The 23,527-nt window shown below is 61.4% G+C and overlaps 1 protein-coding gene across 2 annotated transcripts in view; it reads right to left on the bottom strand.

Moving 5' to 3' along the window:
- The window catches only part of BAHCC1 (BAH domain and coiled-coil containing 1), a 53,832-nt gene that overhangs the window by 29,297 nt on the left and 1,008 nt on the right, over positions 1-23,527 (bottom strand). For both annotated transcript variants that reach the window (XM_065897302.1, XM_065897303.1), the window contains exon 2: positions 4,945-5,124. In XM_065897302.1, the coding sequence (XP_065753374.1) occupies positions 4,945-5,124 (180 nt within the window). The remainder of the gene's footprint in view (positions 1-4,944; positions 5,125-23,527) is intronic.

The following is a 23,527-nucleotide window of genomic DNA, read 5'->3' as shown; positions in this document are numbered from 1 at the left end:
CAGAGCCGGGGGGAGGTGCCAGGCTGCCGCGGGCACCTCTGGAACAAAAGCAGCGGGCAGCTAGCCCAGGAGCCAGGCGGTTGTGGACAGTCCTGGGCTCCTGGCACGTGCTGCGCAGGGAGGAGCTGGGCTCAGGCCGCACAGAGCAGAGATGCAGGGCTCGGCAGCAGTCCCTGCGAGGGAGCAGGGCCTGCGGGCTGGGGAGGGTTGGGTCCCAGGGCTCGCTGCAGGACTAAAGATGGAGAAGATAACAGACTCTCAGAGCTTGGAGCTGGGAACAAGCTGGCATGACCTCCCAAACCCTCAGGAACACCCCACTCGGCAGCTCTGACTGCCAGGGAGCTCAGCTGGAGGGAACCCTTACACCGCCCCTGCCCAGGCCTCCTGCCCCTGGCTCCGCACTCTGCCTTCTTGCACACTCCAAGCCTCGCCTCCCCCCGCCACCACCCCGGGGTGTCTATAAGATACGGGGCTTGGGGCCACAGGAACAATGCAAGCCAGCCCCACACCCAGATGTGACACCAGGCCTCTCCCCAGCCCTGTCAGGCCCAGGGCTGCCCACACACACTCCTGCTGCAACGTCAGCCCGGGAAGGCACCACGGCCCCCGGCCCAGCAGTGGACAGTTGCTACAGGGGACCTGCAAGGACAGAGGGGTCCCCGGAGGCTGGGACCCTGATGAGGAGGCGGGCTGAGGCAAGGCCAAGTGAGGGGCCAAGGTCACAGGGAGGGCTGGCCCAAGAAGGCTCTGGAGGGGGTCAGAGGTCCAGACGGGACAGGCCTCCTTCTGACTAAGATGAAGCTGGCGGGAGAGGGCCTGTCTGGCAGGGCAGCCCTGATCCCCACATCTGGATCTGGGTAGCTCGGGCCCTTCCCCCATGCTGTCCCAAGATCTCAGAGGAGCCAGCTGCTCCCACTGACCCAGCTCCTCGCCTCCAGCATGGGCAGGGACAGGTGGGCAGAGTGAGGGGTGCCGCTTAGACGTGGGGGCATCTTCACCGGGCTGGGGGGCAGTGATCGTCAGTGGTCCTGTGGGGGCAGGTTCAGAGGCCATTTCGGCCACCAAGAAAACTGAGGCCAGGAGAAGGGGTTGGAGCTGCCAGGGTCTGGGGGAAAAGGACCAGGTCCAGGGCAGGGACCTGCCTCAGAGAAGGGCTGGTAGAGGGCTCCTCTAGACGGTGTCACCACACACAGATGGTGACACTGGCTGGGACCTTTGTCCCTCACACAGACATGCTCCCAGAAGCCCTGGTGAGCCCTGAAGCCTCAGAGGGGACAGAGGGGGACAGAGGGACAGCTGACAGGGCTCAGGGAAGCTGGGGCGCCGGGAACAGCAGGGGGTGCCCAGTGGCTCTTTGGTGCAGCCCTTGCCCCCACTGGAGGTCAGCCCAGCCTTGGATGGAGAAGTGGCTGCCGGGGCGGGTGCGGCTCTGACAAAGAGGCCAGGCCAGGCTAACGGCCAGCGCTGGCACATGTACCTGCTGCCTCTCGAGGCTCCCCCTCCAGGTGGCACAAGAGACCGTAAGTAGCCCAGGCTGTGGGAGCACAGCAGCTCCGGACCCCATCCCTCCCAGGCTGAACCCCCAGGAACAGAATCCCCTTTCATGGCCCTGTGGGTGGTCCCACCAGGCCGCCGGGGGTGGGGGAGGGGGGGAGGGGCCAGGCTTGCTGCCAATAGGACCAGCTGTGCTGTACCCCACCCCCGCTAGGACCCACCCAGGACAGGCTGGCTGGACACTGGCTCACCCCTGCCTTGGGCCAGTTCCGCCGCCCACCCCACCCCAGGCCCCAGAAGGGAAAGTCTAGCCTCTGGCAGGACCCCTCACTTGGGTGAACCTGGGGGGCCAGGAGGCCCGAGGGCCGCACAGACGAGCTCTGCCCCAGGCCAGATGTTCCTGGGCGGCTCCTCCAGCTCCGGGGTGCTTCTCCTGCACCCCAGCTGCTCCACCAGGGAAGCAGGAAGCTCTGGCCCCTGCTCTAGCAGTTGTCCCACAGATGGTGGACTGGGTCCACCCACGGAGAGCTAGGGGGCCCTGCCTGGAGTGGAAAGGCGCCTGGGCCCATACCCCTCCTGGCCCCCGCTGACATCCCCCGAGCCCATCCTGGCCTCCTTGCCCTTAAGCTAAGAGCCCCTTCAAGGGCCTAGCCCTGACCAGCCCCAGGCTGGGGAGGGGGCGGCAAGCAGGCTTTGCCAGGCACCTGTCTTCCCACCCATCCTGGGGGTGGTGAAAGGATGAGGGTGAGGTCAGACCTCTGAGCAGCCCGCCCAGGCAGCCCACCGTGCCTGCCGGCCCCCGCTCTCCAGCCATGTCGCGTGCCCCCCGCCCACCTCTCCCCCCTTTCCCCTGAACACACACGGCAGAGAAACAGGCCCCGGCACGCAGGGAGCCAGCTGGCACCCAGTCAAACTAGCAGCCCGGCAAGCTGCCAGGGCAGCCCGCCAGCAAGCACTGCCACTCGGCCCAGCCCCGCCCGCCCGCCCGCCGGCCTCTATGCCGGGAGCTCACAGCGAGGCAGCCACACCACGTGGCCTGTCGGAGCGAGGCTGCAGAGGGCGGAGGGCAGGGGAACCCCGTAGGAAGGGGATCCCAAGCTGGGCAGCCTACCCGGAGGCAGAGAAGGGGGGAGTGTGAGGGGGAGACCGAGGCACAGGCCTGGGAGGTGGTGTGGTCCCCAGGACAGATGCACTAGCTACCTCAGGTGGGACCCGGCAGGCTGGGGTGCTCTCCCCGGGGGCTGCTGCTCTCCCACACTCATCTTTAGCCCCGGATGGGCCCTGCTCCCCACCCACCCCGTGTTCCAGAGGCTGTGTGGAGGTGGGAGGCTCGGAGGCCCCATCTGCTTCCCCTTGTCCTGCATCCACCAGTGTTTGCCCACTGAGCCCAGTGCCCCACATGCGTGCCCTCCCCCGTGAGACCGTGGGCACGTCCAGCCTGAGGAGGACCCGGGGCTGTTTCAGGGCTGCTCAGACTGCCCTTGCCTCGAAGTAGCTGCCTCCCCAACATGCAGGATGGGTAGGGTGGGTAGGGGGCCGGCACAGCCAGGGTGCTACCCCCACGCTGGTCCCATCCCACTGGGTGGTGACAACTGTCACTGCCAGGTGGCTCTGAGGCTGTGGCTGTGGGCGGCGGGGTGTCCCACAAGCAGCTCCGCCAAGGCAGCCGTTGGCCGGGGGAAGTGAGTGTCTGGAGGCCGTTGAGGGTGCCATCTGCAGGCTGCCTCCCACCCGCCTCTCCCCAGCAGTCCCCAGAGGGGCAAGACAGGGGCACCTTCTCCCCGGGCCCCAGGGCAGGTGGCACTGCCCACAAACTGCCCTCCTTGCCGGCGAGGTCCCCAAGGGTGGGCCAGAGCGGCGGGGGATATATGTCTCCTGACGCAGACCTCTGCCATCCCGACCCTGACCAGGGGCCACCGTTGCAGCCAGCCTGGCTGTGCCCACACACCTGTGGCTGGGCCAGGGCAGGGCAGCGGCCGTTACTTCGGTCGAGGTGGTCCCACGTGGCTGCTGTGGGTATCCCCTGCCCTCGCCACAGCAATCGGCCCTCTCCTCCCTCCCACAGACGTCCTGGGAGCCAGATGCTCCCACCAGGGCCAGGAGTGGGCCTGACAGCCACAGAAGGCGGAAGGGCTGGAAAGAGCAGGGGAGCGAGGGGTGCCACGAGCTTGTGGGGTCCACCCACAGCCGGCCCAGGAAGCCCTGAACCAGGGCCTGGCACTGTTGCACCAGGTCTCCCCCGGGGAGGCTGCTAAGAGGCAGGGGTGGGAAGCAGGCAGCAGAGGTGTCTCGGCCAGGGAGCCTGCTCTGCCCACCTGGGTCCTCAGGGCCAGCCCGGCCTCCCCTCCACCGGGGAGGCGAACGGCTCCTTATCGCCTGCCCAACATGTGCGCTCCACACGGCGCTTAAAGCCCAGATTATTTTAACAACTGTCCCTCACTCGTCACCTGTCCTGTTTGGAAAACAGCCCCTTTCTTGTTGCACAAAGAGAAGTTTCTCTCGCTCTCCAGCAGCACTGGGCGCTAATCTCCCCGCCTGGAACGCGGGTGGCAGCGGGCGCGGTGTGTGGGTCCACGTGTTCTGCAAACACAACGCCCGCTGCTCAGCAGTCATTGAGTTACGGCGGTGCCGGTGCCAGGAGCGGAGAGCCCTCTGTGCCCGCTGCCAACTGCAATTACCTCTCCGTGTGCCAGCCGCTGTCGGGTTTAACCCTTCCCACGCTGTGGTGGCCAAGCCAATACCAGGAACCTCGGGTGGGGGACACTGGGGCCCAGGGCCTCTGCCCACGTCACAGTGCCCAGGGGCTGAGCGGACAGTGGGGAGCTGGGCGGTGCGGAGCTCTGTCCCTCTGTGGGAAAGCCAAGGGGAGCCCCAAGGTCCTAGAAGGGTGTGCAGGGGCCCTTCTGCCAGCTACGAGGCCTGAGACACATATGAGGCACCTACTGTGTGTACGAGGCTGCAACCAAGGGGAGGAAGGGACCGGGAGGGGCTCTGTTCTCGGCCAGGCCCCCAGGGTGGCAGCTGGAGTCTGCTGACAGCTCTCTCCTCCCCACCCCTCCCTCCCAGCTGACACATCTGGAGCCCATGCCTCCCCGAGTCTAGGAGGTGGGCGCAGCCCTGCCCGGCCGGCCCAGCTGTGTTCCACATTTCCCCGGCTCCCCAGAGCCTTCCTGGCCCCACCCCCTTCTTCCCTCTCTGACCATCTCTGGTGCACATCTGGCCAGGATCACTGACTGGCGAGACTGGCCCCCTGTTTCCAACCAATTACCACCTCCCCCGTGGGGGCCTCCTCAACAGGGAGGCAGCCCCTCGCCAGAGTGCTTGGCACGGTCTGCCAGCTGACTCTTGCCAGCCACAGCGGGGGAGCCCTTTGCCTCACCACTGGCCCTGGGCACCACAGTCAGTGGCTCCAGCCGTGGGGTGCGGCTGGGAGCCCCGGCCCCGACTTACCTTCGTGGGAGTGGGAGAACCAGATCTGGGAGGTGGTGGGGTGGGAGCCACGGTAGGCCTGATCCGAGGGGGAGGGGTTGGGGCCACTGGGATGTGCGGAGGCCGCTGAGCCCAGGCTGCTGGTGAGGAAACTGCCCATGAAAGAGGAAGCCGGAGAGTTCCCCATCAGGCGGCTGCCGGCTGTGGACACAGGGGGCAAGAGTGAGTCTGGGCAGGGACAGCGCTAAGGAGCCCTTCTCCAGGGCTGACTATCAGGTCCCAAGCTCCCTGGGCTTCTGTCTTCAAACAGCCAAGAAGCCGAGGTGGGAGAAGCTGCCCGCTCAGGCCTCTGAGGCCCTGACACCCTCTTGTTACTGCAAAACCCCCAAGAATGGCACTTTTGCCGAATGACGCACCTTCACCCCCACCCCCATCAACCAGGTGCCACGTACTGTGGGCCCCAGGGCCTGTAGGAAACAGGTGGCCCTGTGGGCGGGCCTTCGACTCGGAGGCTCTGACTCTGACTCTCCCAGGCCAAGGCCTCTTAGCTGCCGGCAGACCTGCTAGAGTATGTACCTCCTGGATAGGTCCAGGACCAGCAGGTGCCGGCAGTCTCTGCCCACCCCCTGGGTGGCACTGGGAGGGCCAGCCTTTCCCCCAGGCAGCATCTTCAACCTTCTCCCCAGGTCCAGTTAACCACCTCATCAGACTGGGGTGCCCTCTCCCAGGTGACCAAGAAAAGAAACCAAGGCAGAGGAAGAGAGACATGCAAGAGGAGCCTGAGGATGGAAGTGTCAGGATCTGCTTTAACGCCCCCAGGGTTTCTCAGGGTCAGGCCCTGACCGGCGGCATCGGGATGCAGGCAGTCACTTATGGTCCAGGACACTCTTGGCGTTTCCCCTGGCAGCCAGCCTCCGTAGCCTGTCCACCTGCACCCTCCGACACTGTATACCCTATCTGCCCAAGCCCAGTGGCCAAGGCCAGGATGATCAAGCCTCCCCAGGTTACCGTGGCGACCAGGGGATTGCATAGGAAGGATGTACACAGAGTACTCTGCGCAGAGCAGCGCCTGGTGGGTGGTCTGGGCTGTACTGCTCAGCCCCCACCCCAGCAGGGCCCCCGGCACCTTGTCACCTCTGCTCCATGGGCAGAGAGCCTAGCTTGGGACCATCCCAGGGGACAGGGAAGTGGAACCTGGGGGCTCACCATCCCATTAGGCTGAGTGTAGGGGCCTGGCGGGGTTTGCAAGGGTTTTGGCGGCCCCAGGAGGCTGCAGGCCCGGCCCAAGGTGAGGCAGGGCAGCCGTTCCCCTGCCCGGGAGGCAGGGGGAATTTGTGATGCCTCATCCAGCCTGGCTTGGCCCCGGGAGCTTCCCAGACACCCCATGACTCAGCAGAGAGGCGGCAGGGCCCGAAGCGGGGGAGAGGGAGGGGCTGCCCCGCCGGGACCCTGGCCGCTCCCCTCCCCTTCCCTCCACTCCCGTGCGGGAATGAGACATGTGGATGAGAGAGGCCTCTCCTCGTCACGGGCCTCAGAGGAAGCGTCTGTGAGAACTGCTGGGCACCAGGGTGTGAACTGACCTCTGTGGTGGGTATCAGGCCAAAGGGAGACCGTGAGAGGACCCAGGGGCAGGGGGCGAAGGTGCCCAGGAGCCAGGGACTTCCCAGACCGCAAGGCTGGGACTTCCGTGGGCCCCAGCCAGACCACAGGCATGTCCAGCCAGGGGAGGGGACTCTGGGCTGGGAAGGGAAGTGCTGGACTCCCAGGCGGGCGGGTAGAGCCTGCAGGAGATGGAGGGCGGCCCCTGCTGTGCTCCAGGGACCCTGGAGGCAGAGGGCCATGCCTGTGGGATGACTGAGGCCTCTTCCTGCCTCGCCCGGGCCCACCCCATGTCCCCCAGGCCTTCCCACCCCCGCACCCTCCCAGGGAAGTTCCTCCGCCCTGCCCTTCCCGGGGACAGTGGGAAGCAACTGAGTCCAGGAGTCGGTCTGGATAAAGGGTTTCTCCAGGAGCGTGGCCTGAGAACCTTGAATTCTCCCACACCACGGTGGGCGGGGGCAGTGGGCAGGCCCCAGGCTGGGTGGAAGAAGCAGCCTGGCATTCCATAGGGCCCTTCCGGTTTGAGGATCCAGGGAAACCGAGGCTCAGAGGCGGCCCCCTCACAGGGCCTCCCACACCTGGGGGCCCTGCACGGGCAGCAGGCCACCTCTGCAGACCCACCACCCACACCCCCAAGGACCACCCACCTGGGGCAGGGGCAGGTAGGAAGCAGGCCTGAGGCCCAGAGGGGTGTCTGACCTGACTGGTCCCCTAAGCTGGAATTGGGGTGGGGGTGGGGGAGGCATGGGACTTCATGCCCTCCTCCCCTGGGAGACCGATCCTGGCCCTGGGTGGGGACTCTCAAGGGTGCCTGTTTTGACACCATCCCAGAAGGGGGTCCCACTGCATGGGAGATTTGCGGGGGGGTGCTGTAGCTCAGCCAGCCCCAGTCCCGGCTCTACGGGGCAGGGGACAAACCAGTAACAGGCAGTTTCCTGCTGTGTGCCTACCTTGCCCCACGCCAGCCAGTCTCCCAACTTGGGGGACCCTCTTGGGGCCCTTCCTGAGTCCATAATGAAGGAACCTCTGTCCCAGAGTGTGGTAAGTGAGCAAATGGGACAGCGCTCCAGCCCCGCCCTCTGGCCTCGGTTCTGGGCTCTCCAGGGCCCCCCTTTGCTCCGAGCCTTCTGGGCTGCCCCTGCCACTCCACCTCTCCCAGCCTCGTGGGCAGCTTGCAGCCCCCTGTGTCCTGCCTCCGTCTGGGCCATTTATCTGGGGTGTCTTTTCCCTCCTTTTTCCTTTCATGTTGAAAACGGAAGAGGCTTGTCACATGAATATTATGTCTTTATGTCTTCACTGTAAGACGTTCAAGTGATAGACACAGCAAGGCAGGAAACAGAGGTCACGGGAGACCCCACTGCCCTGGGGCAGAGCCACACACGTACGTGTCCCAGGGACCACCTTCTGGGCACTCACCCACTCGCCCTGGTGGGAGACCTGTGCAGGTACCCAGGTGGCCTCTCCTCTGAAAACCCCAGCCCACGGCAGCAGGTCCTGCCAAGGGCTCTCATACTCTCTGACCAGCAGGCCAGCCCTGGGGGATGCACGCTGGGCAGGTGCAAAGACAACTCCCTGACGGGCCCCCCAGCCTGGGCCCTGCACGATGGGGCTCCATGAGCCTTGATCTGAAGGGGTCCGTTTCTCCCCCGCCATCCTGGGCTAGAAGTTTGGAAGCAGACAAAGTCCTACAGGCTTTGCTGGGCGGGCACTGCCATGGTGGGTGTGGGGGAGGGGACTGCTGGTACCCAGAGTCCCCCCATCCCCCCCAGCTGGCTCCTGACCCTCAGACAGAGCGTGCGGGCTCCTGTGTCACTTCCACCTCCAAGGAGTTTGGCCATGGCACCGTGCCCAGCCAGCAGAGGCGTGGGCAGACCTGGCTGCCACCTCCCCAGCCCCCGCCCGCCGACCAGTAGCCAGGCCCAGACAGAGCCTGAGCAGAGGCGGCCTGGGCCCTGGCCAGGGCTGGAGCTGCACGGCCAAGTCTGGCCGGGAACTGGGCTGGAGGCTTCTTTCCTCTTGGCAAGGTCCTTGCCCACGGAGTGCTGTGGTTAGCAACCTGGGAGGGGACAGTGGGAGCCCCAGGCAGCAGGGAGGGCCAAAGGGGCTTTCAGCTCAGAGCCCCCCGGGCCGGGAGCTCCGATCCTGTCACCATCTGCACTAGCCCTTCTCACGGCAAGGGCTTTATGAACCTTGTATCAATTCAGGTCTTTGCGATCCCAGGTGGCGGTCCCACCACGGGGCTGACAAAGGAACGGGCATCATCAGTGTTGGCCCCACGGCCCCAAGTGCCCGGGCTGGGGTTTGGATGAGGCTTGTCCACTCCAAGGCTGCCCTGGCCCCTCCAGTGAGCATGGTCACGGTGGCCAGTGCCCTGTATCCTCTGCAGGCTCTCATCACAGCGATCTGGCCAAGGTTAGCATCGTCTTGGGACAGGGACCCGAATGCTGTGTGAGGTGTCAGGCTGTGTGAGGCAGGCCATTCTGTACTACGCACCAGCCCCCAGCTGGCCATCCCCACTGCCCGGCTGGCCCAATCCAGGGTTTGCGGCCCCAGACACAGGGCTCCAGCCCCAACTCCAGCGCTGCCTCAGCTCTGCCTAGGACACCACGGAGGCCTGGCCCGGGTGCCGGGCTGGCTGAGAAAACCACTCCGGAAGCCAGAATGCCCAGGAGGGCTGGTCGACACCCCCCACCCACTGCCATGGCCCAGTTCCTCAGGCCAGGCCCCACCCCCGGAGGCCCAACCTTTCCCACGCTCCAAGGCCCAGACAACCTGGACCGGGAGACAGGCGGTACCTGGACCCTGGCTGTGTGGCTACTTCCCTCCCAGCTGCCCCAGCTGGACGGAGCCGGGCGGGAGTGCCCTGACCACTAAGCCCAGCCTTTGCTCACAGGGCCTCTATGTGCTGGCCGTGGTAGAGGCGACCGCACATGCCCAGGCAAAACCAGGGGGAGGGGCCTTCCTCTGTCAACCCGTGCCAGGCCCACCTGCTGCAGCCAAGACGGTCAACAGATGTTGGGCAGGCCCGAGGGGTGCTGAGGGTGTTCCTGCCTTGGAGCCCACGTGCTATCCTGGGGAGCCTCCAGTCCAGGGAGGGGCTGACTGGCAGCAAAGCCCCCAGAGCGCGAGGGGCTGGCACACCAGAGGCCAGGCCCAGAGCCCTGGACAGCCAGGTGCGCACCGTGCCTGCTCACCCCCTCTCCCTCCAGCCTCCACCTTCATGCCAGGCTGACAGAGGGACAGAGAAGGGCCTCGGAGAGCTGGGGAGAGCGAGCGGGAGCGCAGAGCTACAGCAAAACGAGCATTTGTTTTGACTTAAGTGAGCTACCTTTTCTGGAAACGGTGAAACTGGTTGTAAAAAACAAAAAGGGCCTCGTTGCGACGGCTGGCGGCCGCTGCTGAGAGGCAAGCCCCTTCCCAGGCTCTCCTGATGCTTCTGGAGGCCCAGCTGACAGGCTGCTGGCACCGGGCTCCCCAGCTCTGCGTCTGGCGGCTGCACCCTCCGCTCGAAACAGCTCCCGCCCTCCTGCTCACACCTGCTCAGGCTCCCCACGGCCTCCAGCCCCCTGAGGCCATCCCTGGGTCTCCCTCAGGACACCAGGGGCGGCCTGCCTAGGAGGCCAAAGTGCCCCTCTGGTGCTGGGCCAGGCTCCAGAGGGAGCGGACTGGAGAAGAGGAGGCAGGAAGGATAACAACCCACTGTGTGGACCCGGCCCACATTCCTCTCATTCCAGGAGAGGGAAGGGGAGGGAGGATGTCCACCCTGGGTGTCCGCATGGACGGGGGGTGGAGAAGCTTCAGTCCAGCCTGCTCGAAGGCAGGTGGGTGTCCATCTGTCTGACCACCCAGGAGCAGAATGGGGGGAGGGGGACAGGGATGGGGATACCAGGCCCTGGTGGGAGGGGCCGCTTTGGACTGCCCCACAGGAAACCCAAAGTGGCCACAGCAGGGGCCACAGAGGCTGCACCAACCACACCACCGGCCACCAGACCCACTCTAGGTGTACACGAGTTTGCAAGCTCAATTCCTGATGCCACCAGGGACGTTCCCTGCTGGGCTGGAACCCACCAGTGGCCCAGGCGTGAGATACTGTGTGTGCCTCTGTGTGTGTCTGTGCACAGGGGCACAGAGACAGCGAAGGGACTACGTGTGGGCACTCAGGGTGTGTCTGGGTGTGTGTGCATGGCTGAGCGTGCATGTGGGCAATGGCCGTGCACACAGGCACAGACGTGCATGCAGGTCTGCGGCAGAGGCTCCGAGGGTGCACTCTGGACGTGGGTGTGCACGCCTGGCTCCAAGTGTGCGCAAGGTGGTGACTTGTTCTTGTGTGAGGGAGTCACACACGGGCTGGGCCGGCCCTGAGGGATGCTGCTTCCCAGGGTCACGCTGCCACCAAACCGGTCTCCTTCCTGGCCCAGGCTCTGAAAAGGGCTCCTGGCCTTTAATTCTGTCTGATGCCTGTGGTGGCAGGCGAGAAACAACAGGACACTCCCCCCGCTCCTTCTCCACCCTGGGGGGCACATCCAGCTTACTCACGGTGGAAGGGGAACTCTAGTCTCAAGCCTGTACCAAGCTGCGGCACCAAGACCCCCGACCCCCTCCTGCCTGGGAGTCGGCCCCCTCCCCAGCCCAGCTGCTCAGCCCCCAGCCACCTGGACCTGAAAGTGGGTCCAGCGGTTGTGTGGATTCTGGGGGCAGTTGGCAGGTCACGTGGCTGGGGCCATCTCCCCACAGACAGCCCGATTCCTCTGTGGTGGAGAAGCAGCTCAGAAGCCCCCTCCGATCTGGGACCCGCTCCGGGCAGGCCCAGCCTCACCAGGCAGGCTCTCCAGGACCCAGAAATTATGGGGATCTGGGGCAGTCCCCTCCAGCCACAAACCGGTGGCCTCCAGATGTCGGCCTGTCTGACCCCCCTCACTCACTTGGTCTCACCGGACACGGAGCCTGCCCTGCTTCAAGCCACCCCCTGCTGCCACAGTCCCAGAATCCCTGAGGATGCCACCCAATGACCCCAGCTGCCATCCACAGCCCCGAGAAGACAGAGGGACAAGAAGAGGAGGCACGAGGAGGAAGGAAGGACAGAAGAGAAGGAGGAGGCTGGAGGCAGAGAGAGACAGCTGCAGCCGTGGGAGAGGGGGTGCTGGTGGGGGAGGGGCGTGGGGCGGCAGCAGTGGGAGCAGAACGCGAGCCTCCGCCAGCCCAGCCGTGGGACGCAGGGGCAGCCCCGGTGAGGGGTGCCCGCCCAGAAACATGAGTGCGTCACAGGGGAAGCCCCTCTCTGCTGGTCCAGCAGAACCTTCTAGAAGACCCGATTGGCCCAAAGGCAGTGTCTCACAGGCCATAATAGGAAAACTCTGTGTTTGTTGAGCCACCAGGCCCACAAATATAGAGGCAATGATGACAGGGGACGGGCCCAACCACCAACAGCCCAGAACTAATAAAAGAAAAGGAAAACCGGATATAAGTCTGGTTCTTATTAAAAGGGTAAATTTAGCCTTTTGGCTAGGCGGGGAGTGCGGGGTGGCCAACACTCCCCACCAGGGCCGCCTCGGACTCTGGCCGAGAGTGACTCAGAGGGCTGCCCCCCACCCCCTCCTCATTCTTCACACCTTCTGGGGTCTCCGCCTCCCTTCCCTCTCACACCCTCCCTGGCGAATGACCAGCACTCCCCCTCCAGGACGCCCCTGAAGGCCAGCAAACAGGCGGGGGGCGGGGGGGCGCAGGGAGGTGACCAGGGCTGGTCGGCGCCACCCCCTCCAAACCCCGCCAGCTGGAGGAGCACCCTCAGCCAGGGCAAGGCTTCCCTTCACACCATCTTGAACTAAGCCAGCTGCAGGGCGACAAACGCCCTAGTGGTTGCAGTCCAGTGCAGACATCAGGGTGCACACTCACGCCCTAGCCCCACCGGTCCCCTCAGAGGGAGAGCCATCTGGACAGGGTCGGAGGTGCCCACCCTGCTCTCCTACGCCCCATCCCCTGGACCCAGGCACCCAGCACCTCGAGCTGGTCTGAACGCGCCTCTTTCTCAGCTGTGGGTAGGCAGGGGAAGAGGGTACCCAACACTCCCAGTTCATTCCCAGCAGATGGGGGGGGTGCCCTGTGCTTCTCCCAGCAGAGCCCTCCAGGGAGCCCACATTTTGGAATTTCTGACAGGCCACCCTCTGCACCCCATCCCTGCCTTCTGAGGCTCTCAGCAGACCTGCCCTCCCAACCCGACTCTAATGTCTGTGACCAGAAGCAGGGAAAGGCCTGGCACCGGGGCTGCCCACGGCTCCTGGTGGGAGGAGCATTTGGGGGGCAGCCCGCTGGGGAGCAGGGATCCCCCACAGTGTGCTCCTGGGGGCAGCGCTACACCCCCATAAGAAGGGAGATGGGGTGGGGGCAGGATGCACCCAGGGCTCTGTATCCTTGTAGTTTCTTCTAACAGCGCTGCTTTGACAAACCACCCCACTTCCTTCAAAGAACGGAGAGAAAATATTTTAATTTCTAAAGATGGTGAGTATAAGTAGGGAGAAAACCTCAATTCTCTGACGTAAAACGACGGTGTTTCTGGGAACTCTTGAAGTGAACAGGGCAAGGAGAGCTGTTTCTGGGGTGAAGTGCACCCCACTGGTCTGGGGGTCCCAAATGGGGATGGAGTGCCAGCCAGCCCAGGGGAGCCAGCGGGGAACCAGCCTCGAGGCGGCCCAGCAAGAGCTCCCAACGGAGAGAAGACCCCTGCCCCGTGCAGCGCACCCACAGCCTGGGGCACCCAGCCCTGTGCTCCCCCAGCCCCACCCCATGCCAGGGGCGGGGGGCTCAGGCAGAGAACCAGCCTTGGACCTCCAGCCCAGAAGCCTGTGCTCCTGGGTGGCTCCCGATGTGACCACAGAGCAAGCATGTGGCATTGCTGAGCCTCCACCTGGACCCCACCTGCCTCAGGACCAGGGGGCAGCAGGGGACTCAGCCCTGAGCCTGAGGACTGACCCCTCGCCCGATTCACATGCTGGGCTCCGACCAAGTGTCGTGTGTGGGAAAGGCTCTGTTGCCAGACCAGGGGAGGGGGCTCTGCGCTGGGCTGCCCGGGTGGAAGGAGGTCTCCAAAGGGTGCCCCCCACACAGCCTAGAGACCTCAAGATGCACCATGCCCTCCGGCCACCTGGTCCAGCGGCTCTCGGGAGCCAGGGCCTGGTGGGGCTGCCCTGAACCTCCGTCAGCTCCAGGCAGTCCAGGAGGAGTGCCCAGGTAAGCCCGGGGCACCTGCTGACCTCACCAGGGCAGGCAGCTGGCGTGGGAACATCGGGAGAGAGTGCTGCCCAGACCGGACAGCACAAACGTCCTTGTCACCCAAGCCACAGACTGGGCCCTGAGCTCCGTCCAGAGAATGAAATTCTAACCCAGCTCACTCGTTAAGACAAACAGTTACTGAGTGGCGGCAGTGTGCAGGGTCACTCACCCTCACCCTGGAATCCGAGGAAGTCGCAGGCTGCCCGGGCACCCTGGCTTCCAACAATGGCCCTCGGACCTCTCGGTGACCCACACTACCGTGCGCAGCCGCTTGGGGCCGTCTCACTGGCCTGTACCTTTTCTTGATTTTATCTGTATTCATACCCGTTAAGGGCTTCTTAAGAGCTCGCCTAAAGATGCATTGCCATTTAATTTAGATTTAATTTTAATATTAATTTAAAACAAATTAAAAGCTTATTTTTAGGAGACCCAAAGGGATGCAAAATGTCTCAAAAAGGGGACTGGCTTCAGGCAAACTGCCCTCAAGTGACCTGCTGGCCAGGCCTGTGGAAGGCCAGTTGGACAGGGCAGCTGCCTCACCAGGCAAACAGGCAAGTCCTGGGGGACCACAGGTCCGGCTCCTTCCCCTGCATCCTGTGTAGGGTGAGAAAGGCTGTGCACACAGGCCAGGCACAGAGGGATCTGCTGGCACCCTTCTGCACGGTGCTGCTGAGGCCAGGAGGCGGGCGGGAGCCCCGGTCCTGCCCTCCCCACGTCTATGTCCAATACTGGGTCCTGAATCCCCACCTGCCGGCCGCCAGGACCCTATAGGGAGTGATGGGAAGAGGCATCAAGGGCCTGTGCCCCACTGAGTACAAAGTGCAGGGATGTGAGCGCTGCCTGGGGGAGAGAAGCGACCAGGATCTGGAGAGTCAGGGCTTGTGGGAAAGAGCCGCCACGAGATGTGCAGGCAGGGGTGTGCCACTAGCTGCCACCAGCCCCGGGCAGCCACGCACTCCTCCCAGACTGGGCACTGGGGCCCAAACCAGGAGCGGCTCCTAAGCCTCCTGGTGTGTAAATGCTGGAAAGCAGAGTGGTGCAGCGAGCGGGCCCCACCTGGCAACACAATGCTCCAGTGCCTGCAGCCCCTCGCTGCCATGCCTGACTGCCCGGGATGGAGATGGAGCAGACAGCGAGGGGCCACAGCCTTGCTCCCTCATCTCTCCTGTGCCCTCATTTCCCTTTTGTTGGTTGTCCCCCCACCCCAGCCCCTGCCTATGCAGCCACCCACACAGCCACCACAGAAGGGAGGGGAGGGGAGCGGGCAGCTCTCCCCCAGCGTCTCTCCCCCCTCGCCCACCAGGCCCTAAGGCCCAGGTGAAGCCGCTGGCTTCTGTCCTCCAATCTATCGTAGGTGCCCAACCACACATGTTGACGGTGAGGGAGTCACCTGCAAGGGGCCAGTCAGGGGACGGGCAGGAAGTGGTCCCACCCGGTGCCCAGCTCCTGCACCACCAGGTCCCTCCCTTACTGCAGGGGGAGGGGGTAGCGGTGTCTCCGCAGGGACAGTCCCATCCTGAGCCTTGTTCTATCTCCACTGGTCCCCCTCTCCACCGCACAGCCTCACACGTGCGCCCAGAGGCCAGCCCGCATGCCACAAGGATGACGCTGGGCTGCACTGCCCAGCGGACCTCTCACTGCCACCCCCTCACCCCGTCACTGGGTGTGACACTAAGAAGGAGGGGATTGTCCTCTCTGCCAATCTTTTTAGCTCTGACACCTCTTTTAAATGGAATGCACACAGTCTGGGAGCCTCTGCGGACGACAGAAGATGCTTCTGGAAGGTAAGGAGATGCTGACCTGGCCCCTGGGAGGTGGCCACACAGGCTGGAGATACTGCCCACGTGAATGTCCCCATGTATGTGTGGTCGGGTGTCGGGCGGGCATCTTGGTTTTTAGTGAAGAGACCAGGGCCAGTTCAGAATCCGGTGTCTCCTGCCCTTCTCTTCCTCGTGAGGTTCTCCCAGAGGGTTATCGTCTCGATTTTCCAGTGTGGGGTCAAAATTGCAGGAGAAAAAAAATGAACAGGGCTCTTTTCGTGTCCACAGGCACGTGTGTACCTTACCCAAGTGTGGACAGGCACGCACACCCCGTCTCGGCCCCAGCCATCCTGCACGGGAGGGAGGCCAGCAACGGCCAGGCCCAGCTCTGGGGGAACCAAGGGATGGAGGGCACAGACACCCAGACTCAGGACGCTGGGGTCCCACGGGGAAGATGGCCCCGCGTGGAGAAGGGCGGGGGTGCTGCAAGGCCCGGGGGGACAGACTGCCAAGGGCGGTCAGGGCAGGAGGTCACGGACCATGCGGGTGGAGCCTGGGCACTGGTGGCTGTAGGGGCTGCCCAGGTCGGGAGACTCCAGGAGGGACAGGGGAAGGGGAGCAGAGAAGGTACCTGGGGCAGCAAAGAGGGGAGTACAGGTGGCCAGAGCCTGTGGGTGGCTTGGCACATGTGCTGAGTGTTGGGAACCTTCGGGGACAGTGATATGACAAGGGTGGTAGGTGGGAGCTGACCTACGGTGTAGGGGGCTTGGGGAAGGGAGGCCCCAAGGGAAGGAGAAGCAGGGCTGAAGGCTCAGACAGGCTTGGGGCTGACCTGCAGGTAGAGGCAGAGCAGGGAAGCTGACCGGCACCTCCTGGAGGAATTGGACGTGGGGATAGCTTCATTCGAAACAGAAGCCTGGGGCGGGTGCTGGGAAAGGACCAGCTCCAGTTCAGCAGAAGCCAGTGACACAGTGAAGAAGGGGGCTGAAGCGGGGGTGGGCAGCTCACCAGCACCAAGCTCTGCACGTCAGGCCCTCAGTCTGCCACCGAGGGTCACTGGGGACCTTCAGGCTCCATCCCCGGCAGGTGGCCAGGAGCTGAAGGATGGAGCAGGTGGCGGGAACTGGAGACAGATCAGAACGCACATTCCGACTGCGGGGCGGGCTGGCTCTCCCAGGGGCCAACTGGGATGTGACTCCTTGAAGGCCAGTTGTGAGTGACCGTGAGCGAGTGTCTGCATGAGTGTGAGCAGGTGTGGGTGTAAGGACATGCCTGGGGGTGTGAGCACACGTGAGCAGGTGTGACGTGTGTCCATTCACCGTGGGCTCATGTGAGCTCAGCCAGTTAATGCCCTGGAGGGCCTGTGGGGACATTGGGGTCTGCAGGGTAGGTCTGTGCCTCTGCCCCCAAAGGGGACACGGGCTGAGCCAGGCAGCAATGCCTGTGCTGACACGGAGCCTGCCACAGGGTGCTGTGAGATGCTTGTGAGATGCTGGTGGACAGCGGCCTGGGAGTGCAGCCCCTTCCTTACACCTCCACCGCGTCCCCACCCTGGGTTCCGCCCCTTGGTTGTTCCCAAACTGCCTTCTTTTCACCCCCATCCAGCTGTGCTCCCAGCATGCCTGCCTTGATGGTGGGGGGCCCTGCCTGGTCTGGCTCTGTGATGATGGGGCCATGGTGCCCTCCCCAGAGTTGCCTTCAGAAGGAAGTCCCAGGGAAGAAAGGCTCTGGCTTCCCAGAAGGAGGAGCAAAGGGATCCAGCCAAGACTGCCTTTTCCCAAGATGATGGCAGAGCGCGGTTTAGTTATTAAACCACCACTAAAATGTGGCCGATGAGTCTCTCTTACTCGGCGAGGTTCCCCAAGAAGACACCACCCCAGGCCACCCTTGGGGACCCCAGCCTACTGCTCAGAGGCCTCTCTCAGCAGCACACCTATCCCCTGCCCCTCCCCTGCATTTCTGGTAATTTCTAGAGGAAACCAAGTTCCTATACTTAGATGAAGCAGGGCTGCTTTAACTTTCCTTCCGGTTCCAGGCACACAGTGGGTCCCCCCTTCCCCAGCCTCAAAAGTCTTTGGATCTAAAAACACTGGACTCTTTGTTGGGGGCCCTGGGGGAGGGGAGAGGGGGCAGGGAACCCAACCCACCTGTTCATTCCCTCCTCCCCCTCCCCCACCCTAGGTCAGAAAGAAAAAAAAAAAAGCTTCCTGGCTGATCCAATCTGGAACCTAATCGTCTGGACAGCTGCAGCAGCCCTCAGATGCCAGCCCGGCTGGCTCCCAGCTTGGGCACTGGATGCCTCTCCGCCAGGCCCACAGCCTGCTGCAAACGCACACCAATCCCATAAGCGGGGAGGGGGCAACCCCCACCCGGCACCCCCCCTACCTCCTCTAAGCCCACACCCAGTTCCCACCAACCGGTCCCCGTCCTCCAGTGGCAGCTGCTGGCAGGGCCACAGGAGGCAGTAATATTATATATTACAACAAACAGGGGCGGCCCACTGACAAATAGGCCTGCATGATCTAAATGGTATATTATCCCATAAAAACGTCATCGGGCAGGGCGTCAAAGCCGAGACGGAGCAGCAGTCTTGGAGTGCGGGCTGCAAAACCCGAACCTTCCTTGGCGTGGCCCAGGGCTTTGGGGACATGTTCTAGACAGTGCATGCTGGTTGTAATTTTGTTGTTTGCTTTTAATCTGGAGTCTTTGGTGGGAGAAAGGAGGTCCCAGAGGTTAATGGGGACAGGGGAACCCCAGGGAGCCATCCCCTGGCGGGCAAGGCAGGAGGAAGCCCTGCAGTGCAAGTCACCTACTGCCAAACAGACAGGGCACATGCTGCACCCCAAAGCCCTGAGGTCGGCCTCAGCTCGAGAGCTGTGGCGCAAGTCCCAGCAAAGACCTCCGACAGAGGGCCTTTCCCAAGGGGTGCCCACCTCTCCAGGAGGCTGTCGGGAGCGGCAGGAGTGAGAACTTTCTCTGGATGGGTGATGATGGGCTAGGCCTTCCTTCCAGAGGGGCTAAGGCAGCACCCCCGTCCTGGGGGGATGGTTTCTATTCATCAGAAGTCATCCAGGGTGGATGCTGGTCAATACGGCATTGATAGGGTTTACTGCCGCCTGTCAGTGGGAGGCTGGGGAGTGGGGCGCCGCCCCAAAGTCTGTGCAGGGTTTTCTCATGGGACTCTCTAGGCAGAGATGCCCTGATGCCACCCAGGTGGAGTCCCCACATCCCTTCCAAGCTGACCCTTTGCCAGTGTGACCAGGGCCCCTCTGAGAAGGCCACGTGCAATGGGCTGGGATCAGGGCATATGGTGGGAATCCCCCTGGGACTCTGGCCACGCCAATAAAGGCAGCTGCCCTCTGCACAGGGTGCCCCTGGGGCAGAGGGGCAGCTCCCATCTTTTGGGGCCTCTATTCAGATATTTATGGTAGGGAGGAAGCCAGGCAGGGCCCAGAGGCCTCTTTCAGGAGGAAGGGCAAGGGGTTACTGGAGGTGGCAACCAAGGCCCCCTTCCGCCCAGAAAGCACTCATTCCCAGTGGCACTGGCTGAACTCTATCTGAGCTTGGGAATTCCCAGCTCAGGGCCGGTCCCAGGCTCAGACCCTGGAGCTAGACCAGGAGCATTCTGGGAAGTGTAGTCCTTTGGGAGTTGGGAGGGCCTGCTGGGATTTCCAGGGGCGTCTCATCAAGAGCAAGCAAGAGGACAGAGCAAAGGAGGTTACCCTGACTGTAATCCCAAGGTGGAAGTTTGACATTCCTGGGAAATGGCTGAACTTAAGACATCTGCTCCCTGAAAAGATACCAGCCAACGCTGGATTCCAGCCTCAGATCATACCCGCAGTGGTCTCTCTGAGCAAGCCATCTGGAGCTCTTATTTTGGTGGGAAGACCTGGGGACTCCCCAGAGGGAAAAAAACCCTGCCTGAAGTGCCCGGACTCCTATCCTCCTCTGGCAGCTGCCCCCAGACAGCACGAGAGACAAGGGTGCTACCTGCCGGGCTCCTGGAGAGGCTGTAGCGCATCCCGCACACTCTCGCACATTATTTATGCTCACAGCCCCCGCTGATGACATATGTAAGTTGACAGCGAACATCCTATCAACTTGCTGGAGTGTATCTTGATTGTTAAAACACACTCTTAAAGGTATACGATCATTTATCAAATTAAAATAGCGGCGCCTTGCCTGTCCTCTTTTCTGCCTTCCCTGACCACTCCCCTGCAGCCTCCCTCCTCTGGCCTCCTGGGCATCCTGCCCTTGCACCCAGGCCCTGCTCCTCGGGTTGGTGGGGAGAGACACTGCCCTGCTTCCAGGGACCCAGACTCAGCACCCCATCCCCACCCTACCCCAGGCCAGGGCAAGCCCACTAATCGCCAAGAAGTGACAAACGCCAGAAGCCCCACCAATTAAATCTAAACTCAAGCAAAGCTCAGTGGCCAGTAAATTATTATTTTTATTAGCTTGAACCAAGTTCCCGTAAGAGAGAAAGTCAACTTGCTCCCATGAATGGCTCTTGTATAATTTATTTAACTCTGTGCTCTTTGCCAAAGCCTGGAATATTTTTAGCTCGTTCTGTTGTTGGATTTGGCTTTTTTATGTGTGTTTCTGAGGGGTATTTTTAGCTCCCTCCATGTTATTCTAACAGCCTCCTGTGCGTTTTGTCCTGTCTGTGCGGGCTGTTGAACCCAGTCTCACAGCAGACGAGGGAGATTTCTAAGAATACACGGGAGCGTTTGGGGGTGATGAGGGATGGCACAAGGCTGCTCCCTGCCTCGCTGGCTAATTTGCCTTAGTGCTCACGTGACCTGGATATTCCTATAGGAATATCCTTGTAGGAAAAATCAGACATGGGGGCAGTACAAGCCCCACTGAGAAAAAACCCACATTCCAAAAATGGCTTCACTGGGGTGGGCGAGGCGGCCACAGCCTGGCCGATCCACGAGGCCACTGGATTCCTGGCTCCGCAGGGCAGCCTTGGCTTTGATGTCTGCTTCTGTCACTTACAGAGCAGGATGGGTAGAGTCTTCGGAAAGTAACTCTTTTCACACCTACTTAATGTTGGTAACTGTTGCGGAAACACTCCACCGTGTCACTGAGTTAATGAGGTATTTACGAAAATGTATTTTTATTCCTTTACAAAAAAATATCCCATGAGGAGGGAGGGGGACCCTTTGATGGGGTCTTTTTACACCCGGAAATTATCTTTTTTTCCTCTGTATTTTTCTTTTCTTTTCCTTTTTTTTTTTTTTTTTTTTTGAGATTTGGCAATCAGGAGCACTGTTAGCAGGAGAGAAGTTTGTGGTTCTCCCACCAGAAGGAACGTGCCGTCCTGTTTACTCCCAACAACCGCAGGCCGAGGGCACCTGGCTTCCAGGCCCGGCCATTTACACCCCAAAGAAGCAGGGAGAAGGGGCGGAGAGGAGAACCCACCCGCTGTCACATTGCTGAAACCAAGACTTGATCGGCTCCTCCGCCTTCCTCGGGTGGAGACCCGGTGATTCTCGAAGGTTCAGCCCTGAGGGGGACGTACAGAGAAGGATGGAGGGCAGGAGCTGACCGGCTAGAAGAGGGGGCGGGGACTGGGCTTCTCCCAGGCCGGGCTGCCTCCTACTAAACGCGCTCGGAGGAGAGGCGCGATCCCCAATCGCTCCAGGCAGTAGCGCTGATGAAAAATCTTGGGTTGGTGCGTTGTTGATTTTCCTTTTTTTTCCCCTAGATTTCACAGCTTTGCCTCCGGACCATCTGTATTAGAGACAAAATCTAACACTGCACTAAAAATAACGATTCCAAACATTCTAATTACACCTTTTGGTGACAAGGTTACTGGAACAGCACTTTACCATAAAACCCTTCAGCCCGATGATAAAGCTATGGGCACTTTCAGTTTTAGAAAAACAATGAAAGAAGCCCTGGAGCCCAACATCCCATCGGGGTCCCTCAAGCTGACATTTTGAAAGCACTGGGTGGGGACGAGGAAGGGCAGCACTGGCGGAGGGCAGGGAGGGAGACCCTTGGCCAGGCCGTGTGTCTGTGCCAGGGACGAGCAATCCTCAGAAGCCAGAGACTCAATCTCTGGTGGCTGGATCTTACTCCCGTGTTAGAGCCGGACAAATAGGAAGAAGCTCGGAGCAATTTTCCTTTCAGCAGGGTAGTCAGTGCAGGGAGGGGCGGGATGGGCTGCTGCAGCCGTGGCCTGTGGACCTGAGGCCATCCGCGAAAATGGGAAGAAAGTCTGCCAAACTGGCCATTTTGAAATCCATACAAGAGATGCAAAAAAAATTTTAACTTAATTATACCTTTTTCTTTTTAAACTAGATCATATACAGACACAGACCAAAGCAAAGTAGTCTGGGGTATAATTCCTTTTAAAAAAATTGATGTAGCTATATTTTAAAACCAATACAAGATACTGGCTTTCAGCAATTTCAAAAGGCTTTCAGCGGCAGATGTTTCTAGCTGAACACCCTGTAGGCCAGCCTTCCCGTCACAAATGGGTTGAACATCTCCAAGCACAATAGGTCTCTTTGGTCCCCCGGGAGGTGCAAACAGCCTCCAGGAGCAGGGGACACGTGGCCCTCCAGCTCCCCCCCCCCCCCCCCCCCCGCCAGGGTGCCCTGGGGACCTCCAGCGCCCCCTAGAGCACCCTGCATATGGGGGAGGTGGGTAGGGTCTGGGTCAAGGACACAGACCAAGCCAGCACCCACCCAATTTCTCCAAACCCTCCATGGCCTATGATCCAAGAACCACGTGGTCAAACTTGGAATGAACAAGACAATGGTTTGGGCCACCCAGACCACGCTCCCACCTGACTTGGTGGTGCCGGCATCTGGATATAAGAACAGAAAGGGGAAATGGCGGCTGACCAGGACCTGGGGAGGGCCGTGGGCTGTTGAATGGGGACGAGGGAGACAGCAGTGACCTGAACTGACGGGGAATCTGGTCTGGCCCTGCCCCACCCCATGGGGGGCACAGCCCCAGCCTGTCTGTGTACTACTGGGAGAGCCTTGGTGTCGGGGGCCCTTCTGGACCGGTTTCTGTACCCTCCAGGCTAGAGGGTATGGCATATGCAGGGTGTGTGTGTGTGTGTGTGTGTGTGTGTGTGTGTGTGCAGCCAGAAGGGGCTAGGGAAACTGTAGCACTGTCCCTGCTGCCACCACAAGCCCCCAACCTCAACCCCCCAGTGTGGGCTGAGCTGGGCGGGCAGCATCTCCAATGCAGGGGCAGGAGAGACAACCACAGGAACAGCAAGGACAGATATTTAAAATCGCCAATTGCCCAGGCAAGTACTTTTGCTTTTTTGAGTTATAAATCTGTAAGAGAAAAAAGCAAAGGAGAGGAAGAAGGAAGAGCAAGGAAGAGAAAAAAAAGCAGCGCTGCAGAAGGCTCGCACTGGAACAGGAAACGCGGGCGAAGGGCTGATTCCAGGAGAGTGCTGAGTCCAGCCCCTCTACTCCCAGCGTGCTCGAACTTTTTGTATCTCACGTTGTAAATGCTAAACGCCCATTAGTAATCAAGCAATTTCTCGTATTTTTTTTCTTTTTAGGTAATTTATGTTTTTCTTTCTGACTGCCCTCCCTTCTGACATTTTCCCTTTTAGCCTGACTCTGCCATCCGTTTTAATCCACACACTAATTGTAACCCCATTAAAGCAGATATAATTTTATTAGTATTCACAGTTCATCAAGCTAGCAATAACTGTTACTGCCAAATTAACAACAACAAAAAAAGCGGCAAACAACATTTCTGATGTTTAGAACAAACTGTAAACAAAAGCAAGCCAACCTTTCAGGGTGACCAGCGGGTCCCCACACACGCAGCCCCTCCAGCTTCCTGCAAACTCAGCCGGCGCTGGCCAGTAACCTCCAGGGTCTCAGGCGAGATCGCGGCCCCTTCGCCACCCTCTGCCCGGCCCTGCTTCTCTTCTGACCTGGCTCGACAGTAATATCAAAGCCACCCGAGACGGGGACTGCTCTGGAGGCCTG

This window comes from Phocoena phocoena, chromosome 19 (genome assembly GCF_963924675.1).
Source record: "Phocoena phocoena chromosome 19, mPhoPho1.1, whole genome shotgun sequence".
NCBI classification, from domain to species: domain Eukaryota; kingdom Metazoa; phylum Chordata; class Mammalia; order Artiodactyla; family Phocoenidae; genus Phocoena; species Phocoena phocoena.
Note: the sequence above shows the minus strand (reverse complement) of the source record. Positions and strands in the feature narration are given on the sequence as shown.